This window comes from Pleurodeles waltl, chromosome 7 (assembly GCF_031143425.1).
Source record: "Pleurodeles waltl isolate 20211129_DDA chromosome 7, aPleWal1.hap1.20221129, whole genome shotgun sequence".
Classification (NCBI taxonomy): Eukaryota; Metazoa; Chordata; class Amphibia; order Caudata; family Salamandridae; genus Pleurodeles; species Pleurodeles waltl.
The window spans coordinates 1,044,097,044-1,044,115,799 of NC_090446.1; the positions used below are offsets into that span (position 1 = coordinate 1,044,097,044).

The window sequence follows — 18,756 nt, forward strand, 5'->3', positions numbered from 1 at the left end:
GTGAGAGTTATTTCAAGAAACTCTTAACTCGTGCCCTAAGGTAACTATAACTCACACCCTCGCCTTGCACTGCTAACTACCCAGATACTACAGCACTCTTGACATCTTTTATAACATCATTGATAATATCACTGTAACTTTTGCTGTAAAAATATTCATTAAAAAATTGTGCTTGGCGACAGCACTAGTTATAGTTTCCTTAGGGTATGAGTTATAGATATACAGATATATAGATATATAGATACACTTGCACACATGCAGAGAGTACATTTAGAAAATTAATTAAACAATCTACACGTGTTGCAAATCAGTCTGTAACATACATTCTAACTCAGGTATAATGACATTTATCACTGGATATTTTTCCCTGAATAAGTGATATTTGCAAGCTGAAAATCTCTTTGGCAAATTATGTCAAACTGTGACATTGCTGTTGGAATGACTATTAGGCACTATCTGACATTGTTATTGGCATGAATATTAAGTCTGAACTAACAATTCAAATCTGAACTGAATCTGATCAAGACTGGAACAATACATTTTAAATACATTGTACTCTGACGTGCCTCGAATTGTTGCCTTTTGAATGTATTCATTACAAAGTGGGATTTAGGAATGTTCCTTCAATCACTGCCCCTACAGCGCAGGTGTTACGTTTTTTAATCATTTGCTACAAGCCAACGCGGCTTCTCTTGTTACAAGATAAACTTCTTAGTGTATCATTATAACCCTCTGCTGGGGTCAATGAGGGTTGTTGGACACTCTCTACCTACATGTGGTTTGGGCCTATAACTCGGGTAGAGGGGGTTTGAAAACTGTTATATGTGTTGTTCAAGCTCAGCACCAAGAGGCTCCCCACTCCACTCACTGATGAATGCAACACACAAGAATTACCCCTATTACATAATGTTAAAGAAGGGTAATTGTGGTATCTTATGCTCAGATGTTATGATATGGGACTTCATGTAATAGCCCCTAGTGAGGCACCTATGGATAATGTGGACGCTGTAGCTATGTCAACGAAAAGCTACACTTCTGGCAGCAAACATGTCTACCCTACTTTTCTCCAATTTTAGTTTGGACTTGGACTGCTTGGACTGCTTTTACTGCTCCAAGATAACCCTGTGGTCTCGCCAAGAAAGCCATTACCTTCCCCGCTCTGGTCCTGGCGAGGGCTTTCGGGGTGCCTGGGAGTTGGAGCGCAGCCGTGCAACTTTATATCAGTGTCCGATGCACTCTCAGCTGTTTGTGCGCGCTGAAAACGCCTGTATCAGGGGGTCATATAGCGTTACGCAGACCGGTTTATTTCAGCATTACGATTAAACATGTTTACTAAAGGCGCCGCGCGATGTTAAAGTCCTGTGGCTGTGGGCACTTAATTATTAGTTTCGTCAAACCACAGCCAGGGTTGAATCCAGTGGGATTCGGAAAATCCCGAACAAAGTAGGCCTAGTCACGGAGCTGTAACGTGAGCGTCGGCTACTGCTCCTTCGGCCTGCTGGGTACATTAATAGACCGTACACTCTGAAGAAGTGAGGTTGTAAAAAGGTCCAGATTTAGCTCGGCAGCTGGACTGACGGCCTCGAAGCCCCCGGCCCTGCCCATGCCAGCACCACCCGGCCTGACATTTCAAAGTCTCAGACCTTCCAAGGCTTGGGCGGTGGAGAGAGGCCCACTTGACGCAGCTCCTTGAGTCGAGGAAGGCGACGCACGAACCACACCAGCCAGCTTTGGAACTACACTCCCGCCACCGAGCACCATGATCGAGAACAAAGTCACCAAGATCCGGTTGACCTTTTGTGTCATTCTGGTGGGCATTTCTTTAATGCTGGCGGCGGTGGTGACCGACCATTGGGCTGTGCTGAGCCCGCGTGTCGACAAGTTCAATGCCACCTGTGACGCGGCCCACTTTGGACTGTGGCGGCTTTGCACCAAGAGGATTTACATGGAGGGGCCAGATCCCTCAGGCAAGGGGTGCGGACCGCTGAGCCTGCCCGGAGGTAAGTCTTGTACTGTGAACCTCTAGAGAACCACCGCGCACAGCTGCTAACACTTACAACAGGGAAGGCAATACTACAAGTCCACAAAAGTTAAGAACTTTTACTAAAAGTGAAAGACAGACCAAAGAAATAATTCGTGGCACCGGGGAAAGTGTTCAAGGCACACGGGGCAAACTGGGTGCTTTCAAGCGCTGTTTGAGCAGGTGTGAGCTACAACAACATGCATATTTCCAACCAAGCACCCTACATGGTATTGCGTGGTATCCATGCAGGCAAGTGCTTCGGAGCCCCACATAGGAGCCGTAAGCTCTATATACGTGACACTACAATACAATAACATAGTTTGCATATGCGCATTTTAACAGCCTATTTTCTATCCTTACCCTCTTCAGAGAGGCTCTCAAGAAGGCCCTTCCACAGTAGGGAGGATGATTTGGCCCAGAGGGACATTGAACGTATTGTACCATTTCAATTCTTTTTTCAGTGACCCCTGTATTCTGATTTAAGGCAACCTTAACGGAAGCCGGTGCTCTGGCAGTCGGAATAGGTCATGAAAACCGCCCCGTTTACCTGGATCGAGAGCAACGAGCGGTTAACACAGACGTAGCACTCATGCATAAAATACCATTGCTCTAGGAAAAAAACACTGTGAAGGCATTGAAACAGAGAACTGTTGTCCCAGGTAGCAAGAACAAAATCGATCAAATGTAAAAGAGGGATATAGAAAGAGAGCAAGAAAGAAAAGAAGACAAACTTTTACAAAGTCAATTGGTCCGTTCTTGGTTAATTTTCTTAATCTATTTTTATTGAAAGCATATGCCACACAGTTTAACAGAAACAGTATACAGCCACCTAAAAGTGAAGCCTGTGCTTGGAATAAGCAATTTGTACATTTAAAAAAAAAAATCAATTGCCTATAATTTGAGTAACACAGTTCTAGCAGGCATGTGTACTTTGAAGAGATATATAAACCTTTTTTAGTTTTAATGCGTATGACAACAAATAAATGATTCTTATTCACTTAAAGAAAGGGCACTATGGCCCTCATCTCCGCCGCCCGCCAAGGTTGGACCGCCGAGCGGCCGCGTATGTGGCCGCAAACCCGCCGGCCGCATTACAACATCCCCGCTGGGCCGGCGGGCGGAAAAAGAGTTTCCACCCGCCGGCCCAGCGGTGATGTCGGCCGTAACATTGCAGCCGGCTCCTGTGTTGCGGCCGTGCAACGGGTGCAGCTGCACCCGTCGCGCTTTTCACTGTCTGCTGTGCAGACATGGCATCTTGATGGATGACTGTTGCTGACGCCGTCACTCGGGTTATAGAGGACAGCTCTGACATAGGATCAGAGACTGAGACAGCAGATACTGAGACAGCATCTGAGGGATAGGACAATGGCGCAGACTCTGGGAGTGATTTTTCAGTCAGAGAAGTCCCATTGGATAACTCCGCTTCCAGTAAGTTCTGAGGGAGGTGATGAGGACAGTCCTGCTGTCCCTTCGCAAGCACAGCCTGTGCAACGGGGCAATAGTGGGTTAGCCCAACCCAGAGAGCAGGTAAATGCGGCGGCAAGCACAGAGAGAGTGTGCTCTCTTGGGAGCCCCCCAATTTATGGAGACATCAGAATTATCTATTACAAAACAAACTGGTTTTGTAAGGCAGGCACCTTTGTTTTTGGTCCTGGCTTCGGTGGCCATATAGGGAAACATACTAAACCCAAACATTTCTGGAAACTAGACATCTGGGGGAGTCCACAGAGGTGTGACGGGTGCAGCTGCACCCGTAGCGCTTTTCAGGTGGGGCTGTGCCTCGGGCCCCTGCACTGCCAATGCCAAGTGCATGGGCAGTGCAGGGGCCCCCAGGGGCCCCGCTACTCCCCTTCCCGCCAGCCTTTCCATTGCGGTCTCTACCGCCATGGGCAGGCTGGCGGGAAGGGGAGTCATAGGCCCTCATTACTTGTTTTGGCGATCGTACCGCCAACAGGCTGGCGGTACAAATCGCCATATTATGACCGCGGTGGTAGCGCCGCGGTCACATCGCCAGGACCGGTGGTTTCCCGCCATCGTTGTCCCGGCTGACCTGGGGATTATGACTTCCCTTCCCGCCAGCATGTCCATGGCGGTAGAGACTGTCATGGAAAGGCTGGCGGGAAGGGGAGTCACGGGGCCCCTGGGGGCCCCTGCACTGCCCATGCACTTGGCATGGGCAGTGCAGGGGCTCCCAGGCACAGCCCAGTGAAAAGCGCGACGGGTGCAGCTGCACCTGTCGCACGGCCGCAGCTGCACCCGTCGCACGGCCGCAACACTGCCGGCTCCATTAGGAGCCGGCTGCAATGTTACGGCCAACATCCCCGCTGGTCCCGGCGGTGTGACCGCAGCACTATCGCCGCGGTCCTAATATGGCGATTTGTACCACCAGCCTGTTGGCGGTACGATCGCCAAAACAACCCTGGCGGTCTTTGACCACCAGGGTTGTAATGACGGTCTATGAGTTTTGAATTCTTGTAACATGAAATCAAACTAAGGCAAACTAAAAACATCAAAAATTATGAAGGATAGAAATAAAAAAACATTGGCTAAGTACAGAATTGGCCCTGTAACTGTCACATTACAGTTCACCTCTCTACAGTCAGAAGTGAACATGTGACCAGGCCAGTGGGAGAAGTGGGTTTACTCATTGCCCCATACTATATGTTGCGATGGCTAAAAGTAAAATGCAAATTACAGCTGAACTGAAACAATGGAAGAAGAGAACCCATCATTATAAATAAATAAATATATATATATATATATATATATATATATATATATATATATATGTAATTTTGTTATCATTAAGAGAGCAGTAAATCCTCTTTTAAAAATCAAACCACAACCAAGGACCATGCTGAATAAATCTAACTTGAGAATATTAGCTACCGCTGCCAATTATCATCACATCATCTACAGAGTAGACACAGGCACGATTTATTGACAGCTTCAGTGCCTTTATTAAAGGCTTTATTTTCCGATCAATACTTAGAACTGGAGATTCCTCACCTCTGTGAATAATGGCAGGTGCAAGCCTGACTTTGGACAATTTTTACAGCATAGCCCCACGCACTAGAAGGTGGCATCAGAGCCGTATATAAGAACTACCCCTGTGTGTTGACATCAGTACCTTTCTTATTTCACCTTGGCACACTGATCCAGAGCCAGCTCTCAACTTTGTTCTCATCAGTTGACAACTTTTTCTAATATTTCTTACTTTTCAATGTACAAGAGAACGTGTCCTTTCCTAAAACATCAGGGTTTAAACCTTGCAGGGACTGTTGCAAATATATGTTCATGAGAGATTCCTACGAGGCGTGTATAGTGTTTGGGTTTAGGCCAGAACTCCTAATCATGCAAGGGGTGTGGCCATATGAATCTGAAGGTGATCTGGGAACAGCAGGCCAAGCTGTACATTTCTGAGTACCAAAAGGAATCACATCAGTCTTGTTCCCACTTGAAATCTATGGCACAGACCCATTCCCACTCTCTGGCTGTTCCAGGGACAGGTCATTGTCATGGTCCAAGTCTTCAGGTAAGTCGAAAAGGAAGCAGAAGAAGGACAAGTCTTGCCACCCTCTTCCTGAGTACTCACAAATATGTCAAGGTACCTCTTGGCCTCGCGCCTACCCCTCCCACTCCTAAAACCTCTTTACCACCCCTCCCCGAAGAAAATCTGATCCCAATGCACCTTAAATTTCTGGGTCCATCAGCAATGTCCCAATAGATTGAGACTTGCAGAGAAGCCAAGCTGCAAATTCTCTGCACTCGTTTAGCACCCTGTGGTGTGCCTTCGGGTCCCATACATGTTTAAAGAACTCCACTAAGATTACTGCTGGTGGATATGTTCTCGACACCGTCTGTGTCTCCTGAACCAATTTCAGTTACAGCTCCGACTCCAGAGAAAACTTGAAATCTACTGCCAAGATCCACTCTGGTTCTACTCCAGTGCTGGAGGAGGACACTGTTACTATTAATGTGTCTGACTCTAAACCAAATTCATCTCAACCAAGATTAGGTCCTAGACCGCTTCAGATGCACTCAGTCCCCATTTATTCTGACTGTGTAAAACTGTCTTCAACTAGAAGCTGAACTTCAGTACTCCAACAACTTTTTGGATCAAACTCTGACCAAAGTCAACCAGTTTTTGGTGATGACGGGGATGAATTATCCCTACAAAATGACAACTGTTTGTATTTGGACCCACAAATGACCAGTGGAATGGACACTTCCTTGATATTAGGTTCTTCCCTGGCACCTCAGCAGAAGAAACAGCCACATTTGCTGTGGTCATCAGATGCACAGCTGAAGTTATAGACTTACAGTTATTTTCTGTTAAGATAAAAACAATGTCCTCACAGAAGTATTGCAACCTAGACGGGCTTCATCGAAGCCCTTGTTGCTGTTCTACAAAGTCCTGACTGACATTCTTATGGGTACCTGGGCTAAGATTTGCACTTGCCCACCTTTAAATAGGCATTAGTCTGATGCCACAGGCCTGCTCTTGGTGTTCCAGCTTTCTTGACCTAGCAACCTACACTTGAGAGCCTGGTAGTTCAGGCATCTACCATCAGAGTCAATACCAATTAATTACTAATTACCTAAGGTTACGCCCCCCAGACAGAGACTAAAAAACATTGAGGTATTTGGGAAACAAATGTTCTCCTTGACCAGTCTTACACGTTGGCCAGCCAATGCTAGCACTTCCTGGGTATATCCCACACATTATGGAATATAGTTATATAGTTGCCAAGATCATGCTGGCAGTCCGGGAGGAATTCCATGCTAGCTTGGTAATAACTATTCATATTCCCCAGAACACAGCTAAATATATTATCAGACCAGGGCGGGGCATTACTGATTGCTTAGGCATAGCAGTCAGGACTAGAGTGATGGACTGGTACTAGGCATGGATGATATCCACAAGCCTGTCTGGTGACATCAGGCATCACTTATGGATATGCTTTGATGGCTCTCGTCTGTTTAGTGATAAGGCTGATTCCACATGTGAGCACCTCAAAGAAAGCAGAGCCATAGCAAGCTCCCTAGGACTGTTTACGCCTGCGAGGTAGTATTTACAACAGTTTTGTTCCTTTCAAGGCATTGCCAGCAACAGGCATCTTAGTCCTTTCAGGGTTCAGGGTTCAGGGTCAGGAATCCAACAGACAATGTCCAGGTCCTTTGGGAACAATTAACCAAAAGGGGAACCCTTTAACTCAACCCAGCCTAGGGTAAATAAAGCATCAACAAAACAAGCATTGGCGGGTAGAGACAGATTTAACCTCAGTTATAAGCACAGTCTTGAATTCTGTTACTATTGAGTTTATTTCTTACTCAGAATTATTTCAAAACCAATTATAATAGTCAAAAAACGATAGGGAAATTAGAAAAATGAAAAGGCTTGTATACAATACAGTGACTGAAAACACATAACAAATTGTACTTTACTAGGTATAACAATCGACCTACACAAACACAGGACTTATACAATCACAATTAATGGTATTACAGGAGGACAGAAACACAAACATAAGCCCTATACATTTAAATAGTGGTCACCGTTAACATTTCACATGTAATCCACTTCTGCATGCTAAGGTACTGGGCTTCTGCGTACACTTACTAATCTAGTGTTAAATATTGCTTTCACACTAGTGTATTCTAGTGTACCTACACTCTTTATATTCTCATCAATTATTTAATGAACCCAGTGCTCTTGCACTCTATAAAGTCAACGCGTTTCGGCCTTTCAATTTAAGGCCTCATCAGGACTGGAAAAGGGCAGAAGGAATTCTTAGTTCTTGTAGCCCACATCTGGGGAACCGAACTTGTTTAAAATCAATTCCTGTTCAGAGCCGACTGAAGATGCTTCTACTGTTGGTAGCGAGTGCTGCACGGAACACGGCTCCAAAATTGCACGTGTTCCTAAACGCGAGCGTTCCCAATTTAGACGCCGGTCACGAGAAAGGCGACTAGAAGCATCTTCAGTCGGCTCTGAACAGGAATTGATTTTAAACAAGTTCGGTTCCCCAGATGTGGGCTACAAGAACTAAGAATTCCTTCTGCCCTTTTCCAGTCCTGATGAGGCCTTAAATTGAAAGGCCGAAACGCGTTGACTTTATAGAGTGCAAGAGCACTGGGTTCATTAAATAATTGATGAGAATATAAAGAGTGTAGGTACACTAGAATACACTAGTGTGAAAGCAATATTTAACACTAGATTAGTAAGTGTACGCAGAAGCCCAGTACCTTAGCATGCAGAAGTGGATTACATGTGAAATGTTAACGGTGACCACTATTTAAATGTATAGGGCTTATGTTTGTGTTTCTGTCCTCCTGTAATACCATTAATTGTGATTGTATAAGTCCTGTGTTTGTGTAGGTCGATTGTTATACCTAGTAAAGTACAATTTGTTATGTGTTTTCAGTCACTGTATTGTATACAAGCCTTTTCATTTTTCTAATTTCCCTATCGTTTTTTGACTATTATAATTGGTTTTGAAATAATTCTGAGTAAGAAATAAACTCAATAGTAACAGAATTCAAGACTGTGCTTATAACGCAGGTCCTTTGGGAAAGCAGACCTCTATGTTCCCCACACCTCCATCGTCAGCCTCAAAGCCGCTTTAGTTTTCCCATAGTGGCGCATGACCGCCTTGTGGAAAGCAGCATAAGTCTTTTCCTCCAAGAGTGGCAGAACATAACATCTGACGGGAGATCCTGCAGATAGTTCAAAAGGGCAATGCCTTGCCATTTGTTCCAGCCTGCCACATCTTCCACCCATAACAGAGCAGCTTTAAAAAAGCACCTGCCCATTTTGCTGTAGAATATGCAGATTATTTTAGCAGAAAGAGCAATAGAGAAAGTGCCGCCCTCAGAAATAGGGGCTGGATTGTATTCCTGCTATTTAATGGTGCCTAAAAGATCAAAGCCCTTTGTCCTGTATTTAGATCTTTGACCTCTCAGCGTCTTCCTGCAGAAAGACAAGCTATAACTTGTGGTTCAAGGTATGAATTACTTCATGAAAGTGATTGTGGTGGTCCTATTTTGGGTCAGGGCATAGATGGTCAGTGTATCATTCTGCTGCCCCCATAGATCTTATTTTCCTTGCCTGCATGAGCTCTTGTGGGCAGGGAACACAGTATATCCCCTGCCTGCACCTAGGATGGGTGCTGGCAGGAGAGCCAGCAGAGCCATGGGCCTTCCCCCGTGTCCACCAGCTTTTAAAAAAAGTTGTTGGGTGCCCTAGGTGAAACCGGGGTGCCCAAAGAAAAAAAATAGATACTAATTGGAGCTGTGTGTTCAGAGCTGGTGGAGCTGCAGGTACCTTAGGGCTCCCCCGCTGCCCCGTACAAAAAAAGGGAAAATATATAACTGATGCAACACAATGCTGCAAAACTGAATTGTAAAAGAACGTCTAGAGCCACTCATTTATTATTCATTGCTCACAGGAAGGAGCACCCCATAATGCCCTTGGTGGGTTAATTCGGTTATTTTTTTAAAGCTCTTTGGCGCCCCAGTCTGGGAAAGAGCTCCACCAACATGTTTTCTAGGTGTTGTTGGGGGGGGAGGGCTACAGGTAGTGCAGCATCCCCCTATAGGACATGACCCTGGGAAAGGTTTATGCTGATTTCAAACTTTCCCAGACCTAGAGCTTGTGCTCTTCAGCTCAGAACTTCAGGGACCCTTGACGGTGGTCTTATGGCTGCATTAATTATGTGGCCTGAGAAGTGTTAAAGAAATACTCTGACACATGGTTAATGTAATTTGGAATATAAATGCTTGATTTATGAGTTTATTGACAAACATTGTAATGCTCACTATTAATGATGAATATCGTTGAATATGGCTTCTATTGGTTTTAATATTGAATCCTAATATTATCATTACTATTTTATAAAGGCTTGCATTTATATATAGATGTTTTGACCCCTTTACAAACTCAGTAGGCTATCCTTTATATATTGACATGTTAACCCTTTGTCAAAGCCAAAAGGCTTGCCTCGTATACTGCTATAAGTACTCCTTTGCAAAGCCAGTAGGCCTGTCTTTTATATATTGCCATGCTGACCCTGGTAAATTGGCTGCCTGCAGTTGGGGATTACTTTACATTTAAAAAAAAACCTAGATATTCACCTGAAAAAAACAATGGTGAAAGTGACATTAAAGACTAAAATGACATAACTGATGGGATCATCAATGATGTAATCATGATTTAATCAACAATGTAATTGAACATGTCATGAGTGATATAATATGTGAGGTCATAAGCAGTGCATGGTGGGGCACAAGTTATAGTTAGCTCAGTTAACTGTAACTGGTAGATCTCGGTTGTTTTCTGAGCTTAAAATGTTGTTTTTAACTGACATTTTCACTTAACTTTAACATCACTTTAACCTTTATTTTGTTCAGTGAATATATATGTAGATATATGTTGGTGCTCCTTTAGGATTTGACTCTTTATTAACAGCAAAAAGTAGAACATCTTCAGATCTGTTAAATTTCTCTGACCAAGGAAAGTCAACAAGCATGAACACAGCATGAAAACAGGCAGTAAGGAATAATCTCTAAAATACGTATCTCTTATTACAACACAACCAGCGTTTAGGCTCACTGTGCAAGAGTAGCGATAGCTTACAGCGGTGTTTGTTATTTCACATCTTGATAAAATGAATGCAGCACTGTCATGCAAAACAATATTTTATTATGTTATACATGAATTGAGTTTTAGTTTTTATATCTGAAAATTGCAAATATTTCGACAACTCGCCACGTTACTGTACTCTCCCACATGCAAGAGACCACCATTATAACGTTAACAACTTAAAGACCATAATTAAGTGAACAACTTAAGGGCATGGCCCTTAATGCACAGTCATTTTAATTCCGACAAGCAGAATGTTGGAAATAAGTGAAAGGAAAAGTTGGAAAGTTTGTATGCTTTAGGGCATCCTCTGAAGTATTTTATTTTGGTCTTTTGGCTAAAATGAGCTTGAAAAGCAGTATTGTTTAATAATTTCTATAACGGCCACAGGAAAAGATAAGATTTTGTAAACAATACATTACACAATGTGTCTATTCGTTGAAGGGTGGGGCTCAAGCAGGGCCTTAACAAAGGCTATTGCATATTATGTGTGCCAAAATAAATAAAGGATCATTTGAACAGCAGCAACCTCACTTTTTTCATTAGATGTAACAATTTTGGGACAATAAACAATTAGACGTCATGTGTGAAAAATAATGCCTTTATGTGTCTGACAGTTTTGTTAAAAGGTTGAAACACCCACACCTAACTGTGACACACTGTCAGAGCACACTCTCACCCCTCTTATCACACACAGAGTGCTGTGCCCTCAGGACTCAGATCCGGGTACATCAATAACAATTACAATGAAAGCTGACACTAAAAAGGGAATTGGGCATCTCCCTCTGCATCAGCTAAGGGCATGGAAACCAGATCAAAATGATCCCTGCCAAAACACATATACAAATGTAACCTGATAATATTTAGTTGACACGCTTTACATTCCCCTGGCTTTATGAGAGTTAATTCATTCTCATGAATGGGGCTGATAATAGATTGTAGACTACCCTTGTGGTTTTGTTAGTTAAAGCTACATTTAGGTAAAACCCAAAAGCATTTAATCTTGTTTGGTTTTTAAGATGAAAACAAAATTTTCATCAAAGGCTATAAGACAACACACCCCTGTAAGAACACGAATCTGGATCAGGTAGTAATCTCTATATAAATACTTCTGATTCGAATGTAAGTGCCATAGCCATTAAGGCAGGAGATAACTGCACATCATTAGGCTTAGGTAATGGTTTGCTCACGTTGTGTGAACATGTAAAGCAGACACATGAAACTGGATACCATGTGCGGCTGGATAAGAGCGTGAGAGCCCCAAGTACAGTCAGTAAATGTAGAGCAGGCAGTCTGGGGTGTGGGAAGTGAATAATACATACAGGAAAAAAAGGCAGGCTGAGTTAAGTAATGGATGTGGTGGGGATGGGGTCAAGGAAAAAAGAGCAATAGCAACATGGAGAGTGCTTGGGGAGTGTCTTTGGTGAGGCAAGTCTTTGGCGGGGAGAAACACATGAGAGAGAGAGAGAGCTTGAAAATATATACATTCTCATAGAATGCCTAAGCAAAAAGAAGCATTGTGAGAGCTATTGACTTTGCCAATGTCCTTTAGTCATGTTGTACAGCAGCATGACTGAAAGTGGAGAAGATTGGTGTAGAGTGGAGTGGCATTCAGTGGTGTAGAGTGGAGTGGCATAGAGTGGAGTGTCCTAGGGTAGAGTGGCACAGAGCAGAATGGTGTAGAGTTGTGTAGAATGGAGGGTGTAGAGTAGAGTGGCATTGAGTACGGTGGCATGGAGTAGAGTAGAGTAGCACAGAGTGGTTTAGAGTAAAATTGCATAAAGCAAAGTGGAATACACTGGAGTGGCATAGAGTAGAGCCATGTAGAGTGGCATAGGTTGGCATACAGTGATGTGGCATAGAGCAATGTAGCATAGAGTGCAAAGAGTGACTTGGTGTAGAGTAGTATAGATTCAACTGGAGTGGCATAGAGTAAAGTCACATAAAGTGGCATAGAGTAGAGAGGTGTAGAGCAGCATAGAGTGACGTAGAGTGGAATGAGTGGGGTAGAGTGACACAGTGGAGTTACATATAATGGAGTGCCATAGAGTGGTGTAGAGTAGAGTCGTGTAGAATGATGTGGTGTGGAATGACAGAGTAGAGTGCTGTAGAATCGCATTGCGCAGAGTGGAGTGGCGTTGACTGGGGAGGTGTAGACTGAGTGGAGTAGAGTGGAGGAGCATAGAGTGGCATAAAGTAGAGTGTTATAGAGTGAAGTGACGTAGAGTATAGTGGCATAGAGTTGGGTGGAGTTGAGTAAAGGTGCGTGGAGTAGAGTGGAGATGCATAACAGAGCAGTAGAGAGTGGCTTAGAGTGGAGTGGCATATAGTGTGGCAAAGAGTGGCATAAAGTAGAGTCAAGTATGATAGAGTGCCATGAAGTAGAGTCACTTAAAGTGTAGTAGAGTGGCATAGGGTAAAGAAGAGTGGTGTGGAATGGAGTGGGTGGTGTAGAGTGGCATAGGGTGGAGAGGAGTAGAGAGGCATGGCATACAGTGGAGTGGCATACAGTAGAGTGCAGTGGCATTGAGTAGTGTAGTGTGGAGTAGATTAGTGTAGAGTGAGGTACAGTAGCATAGAGTGAGTAGAGTATCATGGAGTAGAGTAGAGATGCTTAGGGTAAAGTGGCACACAGTGGCATAGAGTTGCATTGTGTGGCGTGGCATAGAGTAGAGTGGCCTAGAGAAGAGTGGAGTGGCATAAAGTTGAGTGGCATAAAGAGGGGTGGTGTAGAGTGTAGTAGCATAGAGTGGAGTGGCATAGAGCAGAGTGTCATAGAGCGGCGTAGAGTCACATTGTGTGGAGAGGAGTGGTGCAAAGTGGAGTGGCATGGAGTAGTGTACAGTAGAGTTGAGTATTGTAGATTTTAGTGGCCTGGAGTATAGTGCCAATGAGCAGAGTGAAGTGGTGTAGAGTGGCATAGAGTGGAGGGCATACAGTACAGTGGCATGGAGTAGAGTAGGGTGTCATAGGGTAGAGTAAAGTGACAGAGCACAGTGGAATGGAGCAGCATTGTGTGGAGTGGTATGAAATAGCATAGCATAGAGTAGTGTGGCTTAAAGAAGAGTGGTGTAGAGTGGCGTCGCATAGAGTGGAGTAGAGTGGCATAGTGTGGAGTAGAGAGGCATAGTGTGTAGTAGATTGGGATAGAGTAAAGCAAAGTGGCTTAGGATGAAGTGGAGTAGAGTAGAGTCACATAGAGTGGCACAAAGTGAAGTGGTGTAGTATGGTGCAGAGTACTATGGCAAACAGTGGAGTGGCATAGAGTAGAATGGCCTGGGGTGGGGTAGAGTTGCATAGAGTAAAGTGGCGTGAAATGGCCTAGAACAGAGTGGAGTGCATTGAGTGCCGTAGAGTGGGATTGCATAAAGTGGAGTTGTGTAGACTGGAGAAGCATAGAATGGAGAGGATTAAGGTGGAGTGGAGTGGCGTAGAGTGGTGTACAGTAGACTGGCATAGAGTAGACTGCAGTTGATCAGTTTGGCATAGAGTGGCATGGCATAGAGTGCATTGGCATAGAGTGGGGTGGAGTACAGTGGCATGAAGTGGAGTGGTGTAGAATAGAGTGGCAAAAAGTGACATACAATAGAGTGGTGTATAGGTGAAAGGATCGGAATAGAGTGGCCTTGAGTGGAGTAAAGTGGCATAGAGTGGAACAGTGGTGTAGAGTAGAGTGGCATGGCTGGCATGGAGTGGTGTGGCATAGAGTGGTGTGGATTACATTGGCATATATTGGGTGGAGTGTAGTACAGTAGAGGGTCAGAGTGGAATCGCATAGAGTGACATGGAGTGGCATAGAGTAGAGTGGTGTGGCATAGAGTGGGCTGGCATAGAGTGGAGTGGCGTAGAACCGAGTGCTTAGAGTGGAGTGGCTTGGCGTAAAATGGCACAGAGTAGAGTGGCAAAGAGTAGAATGGCGTAGAGTGAATGGAGTGGAGTGATGTAGAGTGGCATTCTGTGGAGTACAGGGGTGTGTTGTGGAGTGGTGCAGAGTAGAGTGACAGAGTGGAATGGCATAAAGTGGAACGGCATAGAGTAGAGTGGAGTAGAGTAGAGTGTAATATAGTAAAGGGGCATAGAGTACAGTGGAGTGACACAGAGTAAATTGGAGTGGCGTAGACTAAAGTGTAATGGTGTAGAATAGAGTGGAATACAGCGGAGCAGCACAGAGTACAGTGTCATAGAGTTGAGTGGCTTAGAGTGGAGTGCCATAGAATGCAATTGTGTGGAGTGGAGAGGAGAGGAGTTGAGTGGTATGGAGTATAGTGGCTTAGTGTAGAATGGTGTGGAGTGGACTGGTGTAGAGTGGAGTACAGTGGCATAGTGTGGAGTAGACTGGTGTAGAGTGAAGCAGAGTGGCATAGAGTGAGTAGAGTAGAGTAGGGTGGTGTGACATAGGGTAAAGTGGTGAAGAGTGAAGTAGGGTGGCATAGAGTGGCATTGTGTAGAGTAGAATGGCATTGAGTGGAGTAGAGGAGAGTGGATTGGCATGGAGAAGTGTAGCATGGTGTAGAATAGAGCAGAGTAGAGTGGCACAGAGTGGGGTGGAATAGAATGGGGTGGTATGGTGTGGCGTTGCATGGAGTAGAGTGGCATAAAGGAGAATGGATTGGCTTTGAGTGACATGGAGAGGTGGCATAGAGTGGATTGGCACAGAATAGAGTGGTGAACAGTGGAGTGGCATGGAGTGGAGTGATATAGAGTAGAGTGGCATGGAGTGGAGTGACAGAGTGCCACAGTGTTTCACTGTGTGGAGTGGAGGGGTGTGCAGCAACATAGAGTAGAGTGGAAAATAGTGCATTGGTGTGGCATAGAGTAAAATGGAGTGGTGGAGAGTAAAATGGAGTGGCGTAGAGTAGAATGGAGTGACATACAGTAGAGTAGCAGTAGAGTAGAGTGGAATGGAGTAGAGTGGAGTGGCATACAGTTGCACAGAATAGAGTCACATGGACTGGCATAGAGTAAGTAGAGGGGCATAGGTCACAGTAGTGCAGAGTACTGTGGCATGGAGTGGCATAGAGTGGAGTGCCAAAAAGTGGTATTGTGTGAAGTGGAGTATCGCAGAATAGAGTGGCACTGAGTGAGGTGGAGTTGCATGGAATAGAGTAGAGTGGCATTGAGTAGAATTGTTGTAAAGGATCATGTCTTCTAGCAGGGAGACCCCGTTCTCATTTCAGTTGGATGAGGTGTTATTGAGCATGTAACAAGTGATGAATTTCTATCTCATCAAATGCATGTTTCTAGCATATGCTTTTTATTCTGTAAATGTATAATGAATATCTCTGATAAGCAAGATGAATCAAAAATACATTCTGTAATAACTTAGTAACTATTTAGCTTAGAAATTATTCCAGCAATGTCATAAATCTTATGATTGTCTCCCTCTAACATTAAATTATTTTAATCACTTGCTTTTGGGCTTCTTTCTTTTAGTTTTCCATTCTATAAGACAGAGATGACAGGTTCAATATTAGCTATAGTTTCCTTTCTAATTAGCCTGTCCAGCTTGTTTACCCTTGGTCCTGGATCTGTCCTAGATAATGGAGGCTGCCATCTTTGACAATTGAGACTGCCATTTTTCCTCAAATTATGAATCATCAGCGTCTGCCTAGGACGCAAAGATTGTCTGTGCCTAGCTTTCCAAGAATTCTGAAAGTGTCAAATCATTCAGCTATAGACAAAACCACCCAGTGTGAGGACAGGTACATTTTTCAAGCTCATGTAAAACATCCATAGCCAAAATAGTGTAGGCTGAATTGACATCTTCTCACCTTATATCTTCATAAGGAAACATCTTGGATACACATAATCTGTCAAACATTCCTCAATTTATGTCAGAAATTCCAATCTCTGATAAAATTCAGTGATTCAGTACATAAGGACTGTCACTTGACCACTTGGGGAGGACCCAAATCACAGACTCAGATCCAGATTAGCACAGTACCAGATTCTATCTCGACTGAAGAAGCCTCAGACAATACTTCCAGAAGCTCTGCAGGCATTCCGTTCTGCCTTCCCAAACTGGTGCTAGGATTGTGTTCTCTTGAAGAAATAATCTCCTAGCTGTTTGCCTCGCGCTTAAAATATCTGACGACCTATTCCAAACATACAACAAAACCCTTTGTGCAGGTATACACCGCCTCTGAAACTTATTATTTATTCATCTGCTAGAGCTAGCATAGCACTTAGAGATAGCACAGTGAGGGTATAAAGGCAATAAATGGTGATGTTACGATTTTTACCTGTTTTCACTTATTTAAAAGATAAGCTGCTTTTTATTATCTTCTGTGATGTTACCAATATTATGCACACTAGATTCCAGCATTTTAAAGTAAATATTTTAAAATAAATATGTTGAAATACATTTTCACTTTCTAGTGATCTTGAGTTTGCAAATAATCAATGAACAATTGTTTGGATTACAACTGCCCCCTGTTAGTAACTCAAAAACATTGACACCACCTCATTTATATACTGGATGGGGTTCTGCAGGGCTACAATAACTGTATTTCACATTCACCGCTGGTGCATTAAACTGAGTTCACTCGTGTCACTTTGTGGGTGTGAAAAAAACCCTTGTAGAGCAGGGCCGGAGACTTAGTTAATGCTACAGAGTGGCGTGGGGTGGCATACAGTAGAGTTGAATGGCATAGAGTACAGTGGTGTGAAGTGAAAGAGGGTGGCATAGTATGAAGTGCCTTTAGAGTGTTATTGTGTGGAGTGGAGTGGTGTAGAGTTGAGTGGCATAGAGTAGAGTGACATAGAGTGGAGTGGAGTGCCACAGACTGCATTGGCATAGAGAGGAGTGGCATAGAGTGCTGCAGAGTGGCGTTGTGTGGCGTGGAATGGCGTGCCATGGAATGGTGTAGAGTAGAGTGGCGTGGAGTGGAACAGTATAGAGAGGAGTGGAGGGGTGTAGAGAGGAGTGGAGTGGCATAAAGTGGAGTGGCATAGAGTATGGTGTTGTAGAGTAAAGTGGCACAGAGTTGGTTTGAGTGGAGTAGAGTTGAGTGACATAGAGTGGCATAAAGTAGAATGGTATGGAGTGGTGTAGTGTGAAGTGGAGTGGCTAGAGTAGAGTGGGGTAAAGTGGCACAGAGTGGAGTGGAATAGAGTACAGAGGCACAGAGTAGCATCAAGTGGAGTGGCTTAGAGTAGCATAGAGCAGAGTAGTGCACAGTGGAGTGTCATAGAGAGATATAGAGTAGAGTAACACAGTGGGGTATAGTAACGTGGCATAGAGTAGAGTAGAGTGCATAGAATGGAATGGAGTGCCATAGAGTACACTGGCATTGAGTGGAGTGGTGCAGAAATAAATGGAGTAGAGTAGAGCTGAGTAGTATAGAGTAGAATGGAGTGGCATAAACTGGAGTGATGTAGAGTAGAGTGGCATACAGTAGAGTGGCATTGAGTGTCATAGGATGGCACTGTGCAGAGTGGTGTGACGAGAGTTGCATAGGTTACCATGGGGTGGCACAGAGTAGGGTGGCATAGAGTGGAGAGGTGTAGAGTGGCATGGAGTGGAGTGATGTAGAGTAGAGTAGCGTAAAGTACAGTGGTCTAGAGTAGTGCAGTTGTGGGTATAACTAACTAGCATGTCAATAAAGACGGCAGAAAGGGGGAAAGCAACATAAATAAGAAGCTGTATGCCTGTTAATAGTAGGAAAGCACATTGCATGTACAGGAATAATATTTTAACACTTGTAAAGGAAGAAAATTATGTTGCAAAAAGACAAGGAAGAATACGTATACTTGGTCTGTGCTACAGGGAGGAGCTAACACAAAGAAACAAAGGAAGCTTACTGGAGATTGCAAATTAGAGTGTCAACACAAACAAATAAAAGTATGCGGTGGGTGGGTTGTAAGCCCACTGAGTTGTAAACAATAGGTCTTGCAGCACAGTGCATGCCCTGTGTAGATGAGACCTAAAAAGTAGTGTCTCAGAAGCGAGCAGTATAAGCAGAGAAAGCAGCCAGTCAGAGAGAAGGTAAAGAAACGATGCTACAGGGGAGGAACAAACACAAAATTGACAAGCTGGGACAGAAGAGCCAAAGAATAAGAAGCAGGCAAAAAAGAGTGCTAGTAAGCA

The 18,756-nt window shown here is 44.0% G+C and overlaps 1 protein-coding gene across 1 annotated transcript in view; it reads left to right on the forward strand.

The window, feature by feature from the left end:
- Positions 1–1,515: 1,515 nt before the first annotated feature.
- Positions 1,516–18,756, forward strand: part of CACNG1 (calcium voltage-gated channel auxiliary subunit gamma 1) — a 97,177-nt gene continuing 79,936 nt past the window's right edge. Inside the window, exon 1 of the mRNA XM_069199891.1 lies at positions 1,516–2,000. Within this exon, the coding sequence (XP_069055992.1) occupies positions 1,760–2,000 (241 nt within the window). The 5' untranslated portion in view covers positions 1,516–1,759. The remainder of the gene's footprint in view (positions 2,001–18,756) is intronic.